Source organism: Scomber japonicus, chromosome 14 (genome assembly GCF_027409825.1).
Source record: "Scomber japonicus isolate fScoJap1 chromosome 14, fScoJap1.pri, whole genome shotgun sequence".
Taxonomy (NCBI): domain Eukaryota; kingdom Metazoa; phylum Chordata; class Actinopteri; order Scombriformes; family Scombridae; genus Scomber; species Scomber japonicus.
In genome coordinates, this window is record NC_070591.1 from 1509171 (window position 1) to 1515230 (window position 6060).

The window sequence follows — 6060 nt, forward strand, 5'->3', positions numbered from 1 at the left end:
AGACAGAGAATGACATGCAACAAAGGTCCAGCACCAGAATCAAAGCACAGACCAGTAAGCTACCAGAACACTCCCAGTTCAGCTGATGCTGTCTCACTGTGTGTGTGTGTGTGTGTGTGTGTGTGTGTGTGTGTGTGTGTGTGTGTGTGTGTGTGTGTGTGTGTGTGTGTGTGTGTGTGTCTCAAAATTAAAAATGTACAGACAAAAAGAAATAAAATAAATACAGTTAAATTCAGAAACAGATCAAAAATGATTCAGATCTTATTTTAACGTCTGCTGAGTAAAATCAGGTATTTATGGAAGCACATTTCTGCCCATAATAAAAAAAAGATAAAACTTAGCTTTGACAATGAAAAGTCGAAATGATGAGATAAAAAGTCATAATTATGAGATATTTTAACACAGCAGTTCAACTAGTAGTATTATTATTTGGTTTTTAGGTAAAGTAAAACTTATAGTTACCTCATTTGCATATTGTGAGCGTGGTTAGGCCAGACGAAACACTGCCATTGAGGCGCATGCACACTTTTTATCTCATAATTTCAACTTACTTGGAGGATATTTTTATTATCAAAGCTTTATATTTTTTTGGGGGGGGGGCATCTTCCATAGGTATTACCTGTATGTCTGATTATATATCATGTAATAATAACTTTACTGCTTTCACTGATAACTGTAAAATACTGATATATGTTGTGATAAAATGCTGCTGTAATAAAACCTCAACCACAACCTCTAAAGTCCTTCATGTGTTTCACCAGGTTTGAATGAATCCTCCAACACACAAAGGAAGAGACATAGAAGAAAAAACTGTCAAATCCAATAATTACTAGAAATAAATAGAATAACTGTTCATTAACTGAACAGCTATAAACAACCAACTGAAACATCTGAGTCTAAATATAACTGACAAGTTATTTCAGCTATCAACAAGTAGAGCACTATTTACACTATAATAAGAATTTGAATTTAATAAATAGAAATAAATCTACCAAAGCTACAGTCAGTGAACTCACTCCAGAGTCTTCAGTCTACAGTTTGGACTCTCCAGTCCAGCAGACAGACGCTTCACTGATGAATCAGACAGTTTGTTCTCACTCAGGTCCAGATGTGTCAGATGAGGGTTGGACTTCAGAGCTGAGGCCACAACTTCACAGTGAGTCTCTGAGAGTCCACAGTACCGAAGTCTGTAATGACACAAATATTACAACATATGTTATCATGAAAGAGACACTTTATATTTACTTCATGCATTTGATGATCAAACAGTTTGACATTCACTATTTTGATGAACATTTGATCTTCACATCAGTGGTTCAGATCATCTTTTTAATATTTAAATCTTTGTTTTGTGAGGCATTTTATTCCTTTAATGGACAGTTGAGAGATAAACAGGAAACAAGAGGAGAGAGAGACAGAGAATGACATGCAACAAAGGTCCAGCACCAGAATTATATATCATGTAATAATAACTTTACTGCTTTCACTGATAACTGTAAAATACTGATATATGTTGTGATAAAATGCTGCTGTAATAAAACCTCAACCACAACCTCTAAAGTCCTTCATGTGTTTCACCAGGTTTGAATGAAGCCTCCAACACACAAAGGAAGAGAAATAGAAGAAAAAACTGTCAAATCTAATAATTACTAGAAATAAATAGAATAACTGTACATTAACTAAACAGCTATAAACAACCAACTGAAACATCAACATTATTTAAACTCAACATTTAAACAGCTCAACAACATCTGAGTCTAAATAGAACTGACAAGTTATTTCAGCTATGATCTATATACCTGTTCAGAAGGGTGTAATATTGGTATGAGGAGGGGGGGCAGATGTGTAAGTCTTTCTGTGTGTGTGTGTGTGTGTGTGTGTGTGTGTGTGTGTGTCTATAAACAAGTAGAGCACTATTTTAACAATAAGACTTTTATATTAATATTTGAAGAACTAAACTACTAATCTACACTGATTTATAATGTTAATCACATTTGGACTTACTGAGCCTCTCTGCAGTTCCTCACAGCTGGGATCAGGCTCCATCGTCCCTCCGCTGATGTGTTGTACATCTTCAGGTTAAACTCATCCAGAGGCTCCTCTGACATCTGCAGCATGTAGGCCAGAGCTGAGCAGTCAAACACAGAGAGTTTCTTGTCTGATCTGTTCTCTGACTTCAGGAACTGTTGGATCTCCTGATGTACTGAGCGGTCGTTCATCTCCATCAGACAGTGGAAGATGTTGATGCTCCTGTCAGGAGAGATACCCAAACTGTTCATCTCCTTCAGGTTGTTGATGACTCTCTGGATGGTTTCTGGACTGTTGTCTGTCTGACCCAGCAGGCCTCCTAAGAGACTCTGGTTGGACTCCAGAGAGAGGCCATGAAGGAAGCGGACAAACAGATCCAGGTGGCCATTTTTACTTCTGAGAGATTTCTCCATGGCTCTCTTCAGGAAGCCATCCAGGGATGTTAAATCCTCATTGCAGTCAGATGGCTTGTTTCTGAAATAAGCTGAAACTTTCTTGAGGACAGACTTTGGTTTTGATTCTCTCAGGAAGTCCTCCAGTATCTTTGTCTTCCTGCTGGTGTAACAGTGGTACATGTAGACTGCAGCCAGAAACTCCTGAACACTCAGATGAACAAAGCTGTAGACTGTTTTCTGGAAGATCACACTCTCTCTTTTGAAGATCTGTGTACAAACTCCTGATAACACCGAGGCCTCTGTGACATCAAGACCACACTGCTCCAGGTCTTCCTGGTAGAACATGATGTTCCCTTTCTCCAGTTGTTCAATTGCCAGCCTCCCCAGCTTCAGAAGAAGTTTCCTGTCAGCCTTCGTCAGCCCCTGTGGACTCGTCTCATGTCCCTCATCATACTTGTTCTTCTTCCTCTTTGTCTGAACCAGCAGGAAGTGTGAGTACATGTCAGTCAGGGTCTTGGGCAGCTCTCCTCTCTGGTCTGTGGTCAACATGTGGTCCAGAACTGTAGCAGTGATCCAGCAGAAGACTGGGATGTGACACATGATGTGGAGGCTCCTGGATGTCTTGATGTGTGAGATGATTGTGCTGGACTGCTTTTTATCACTGAATCTCCTCCTGAAGTATTCCTCCTTCTGGTCATCAGTGAAGCCTCGTACTTCTGTTACCCTGTCCACACATGAAGGAGGGATCTGATTGGCTGCTGCAGGTCGGGAAGTTATCCAGATGAGAGCCGAGGGAAGCAGCTTCCCCTCGATGAGGTTTGTCAACAGCACGCTGACTGATGACTTCTGTGTGACATCAGACACAACCTCACTGTTGTTGAAATCCAGTGAAAGTCTGCTTTCATCCAGCCCGTCAAAGATGAACAAAACTTTACAGCCAGCGAGCTTCTCTGCTGTGAGCTTCTGTAATGTTGGATAGAAAACATGGATCAGCATGAGCAGACTGTACTGCTCATCTTTGATCAAGTTCAGCGACCTGAATGAGAACAGAATCAGCAGACTGATATCTTGGTTGTTGGAGCGCTGTGCCCAGTCCAGAGTGAACTTCTGCACTGAGAAGGTTTTTCCAACGCCAGCAACGCCATTCATCAGAACCACTCTGATGTGTTTCTGTTGGTCAGGTAAGACTTTAAAGATGTCCTGACACTTGATTGGAGCGTCATGGAGGGTCTTCTTCTTGGAAACTGTTTCAAGCTGCCTCACCTCATGTTGGGTATTAACCTCTTCACTCTGTCCCTCTGTGATGTGGACCTCAGTGAAGATGCTGATGAGGAAGGTTTTAGTTCCTGCTTCATCAGTTCCTTGAGTCACACATTCACATGTGCTGCTCAGACTGATCTGATGTTCATCTAAAACCTCCTGCAGACCATTTTCTGCTGAAATAGAAGAAAAAAGGTAGAATGAAACAGAAATCAGTGTGAGTGTTAATGTTCAGTAGGATAGAGGAGGAAGATACCTGTCCTGTTTTCAGAGATGATGACATCAGCAGACAGATCTTCAGTCTTACTTTGTACAGTGCTGGTCTGACTGTCTGTCTGCAGTCCAGGTCTGGTTCTGGATCTTTCTGCACACTGGGGACAGGAGGAGTCTCCTGATGAAGCAGACTGGTCCCAGTATGAGGTGATGCACTGTCTGCAGAACCAGTGTCCACAGCTGGTAGAGACTGGATCCTTCAGGACGTCCTGACACAAAGAACAGCAGGACAGCTGCTCCTCCACAGAAACAGCCCTCCTCTTCCTCTCTCTGTGGACATGAACACATTCTTTATGTCACATGACATTAGTGGAGGCCAACCGACAGCTCACAAGCTGCATGCAGCTCTTTCCCCACATAAACAGTCCAGACTGTCAGTATTTACACACTTACACAGTTTCTGTTCTTCAGACTCTGAGATTCAACACTTTTAATTTAAAATTAAATATTGTATAGTAAGATTAGAAGAGTTGAACAGTAATTAAACAGAGACAACAATGTGCCAGCAAAGTTAGAGAAGAAGAAGGATTTAAAATAGATGTTTGATGAGGAGGGAAGTGGATTCAACACATTAGTTAGACCACAAGGAGACACACAATGTGTTTTGGTAAGTAAGTCAATGTGAACATGACTTTAGTCTGTTAGAAAACTCCACAGGCTCCTTTAAGCTACTCTGATCCATTAAAAGTCAGGAACAATAAGCAGGAGGAAACTGAGCCAAACAGAAAAGTCCACTAGTGAAAAATAACAGACTGCTGCTCTTTTATGTTGTGCTGCTGAAAAGAGAGCTCTGCTAAATATCTTCATAATGCATCTTTTCATGAGTGTTTCTCTCTCTCTGTTTCTGCTATAGTCTCTCTCCCTCTGCGTGAGTGTGATACAACACTTTGACACATTTGACTTTTCCCAAACGTTAAACATCAGACTCAGTTTCCTCTGCTGCAGTGGTCAGTCTGCAGTGATAAATCAGCTGCAGCAGGCTGTTTCTATACATTTACATGACCTCCTCCCATATTTAGTGTCTTTGAACAGGAACACGTTAAGACACAGTCTGTATTACATGAGACCAACATTGTACCTGCTGCTGCAGTCCTTTAATAAATAAGGACAGACACAGTTTGACTTGTTAGTAAATCCAATACCAACCCTGTCTCTGTCTCTGTACAGGGACACAAAGATATAAAACTCTGAAGTGAAAACCAGGATGAAAATACAAACTGAACTAATCAAACAAGGAACAGGTGGGAAGATACAAGAGCAGTCTGTGAGCTGATAGGCTGACGGAAACACAGAGAGCAGAACAGGAACACAGGAAGGAAACACAAAGCAACAAGAAAACTAAAACCTGAAAATACAACAAAGGGCATTTTTCAGTGTTGCATAAATCAGACCATTATTATCAGACTCTGACTCAGAACGTTTCATTCATGCCTTCATTTGTTCCCATCTTTACTTCTACAATGTCCTTTCCACCTGCCTTAAAGCTCCCTGGTTCATCTTCAGCTCATATAAAATGCAGCAGCTGGGCTGATAACTAGGACTGGCCTTAGATCTCACATCACTCCTTTTTTAACCTCACTGCATTGGCTGCCAGTGAAGTTCAGGATCAGTTTTAACATTCTTTTAATCACTAATAAGGTCTACACAGTTTTTCTGCTCAGGGACGCAGACTTTGTAAACCCTCCATTAGATGAGCTGAGTCTGTTAACTATTATAAAGAACATTTAAAACCCACTTTGTTAGGAAATCCTTTCTATAACATTCAATAAGTTGAAGGGTTTGCTCTGCATGGTGACTGCTTGCTGTTTGCTTTCTGTGTTCATATGTTTGTTATGTCTGAATATATTTTTAAATGTTTTTACTTTATATTTGTGTTCTCTGTTTCTTTCTGTACAAATGTTGTAAAGCACTTTATAATATGTGATAAAAAAAGATGTTACATAAATAAAGTTTTATATTTTTAATAATGTATTTACTGACAGTTAAACTAAAGACACATCTGCTGATGCTGGACTGTCACATTAACTTGTTCATGTCTACAAAGAAAACTAAACTATCTGACCTCTGCAACTTAACCTGTATTAAATATTGGTTCAAGCTACTA

At 40.3% G+C, this 6060-nt stretch overlaps 1 protein-coding gene across 1 annotated transcript; it reads right to left on the reverse strand.

Moving 5' to 3' along the window:
- Nucleotides 1-2000: 2000 nt before the first annotated feature.
- LOC128373235 (protein NLRC3-like) lies at nt 2001-5575 on the reverse strand. The gene is made up of 3 exons (XM_053333528.1): nt 5536-5575; nt 2520-3859; nt 2001-2477 (listed from the first exon to the last, which is right to left on the reverse strand). The coding sequence occupies exons 1-3, from the start codon at nt 5573-5575 to the stop codon at nt 2001-2003; spliced, it is 1857 nt and encodes a 618-aa protein (XP_053189503.1).
- Nucleotides 5576-6060: the final 485 nt, after the last annotated feature.

What these genes read in the sequence shown, in the direction of transcription:
- LOC128373235 (XM_053333528.1), bottom strand. Translation starts at nt 5,575, where the DNA reads ATGTTAAAACTGATCCTGAACTTCACTGGCAGCCAATGCA. An exon ending in CTTCACTGGCAGCCAATGCA is followed by an intron (nt 3,860 to 5,535) that starts GTGAGGTTAAAA and finishes CTTCTATTTCAG; the next exon opens with CAGAAAATGGTCTGCAGGAG. An exon ending in CAAAGTCTGTCCTCAAGAAA is followed by an intron (nt 2,478 to 2,519) that starts GTTTCAGCTTAT and finishes GACTGCAATGAG; the next exon opens with GATTTAACATCCCTGGATGG.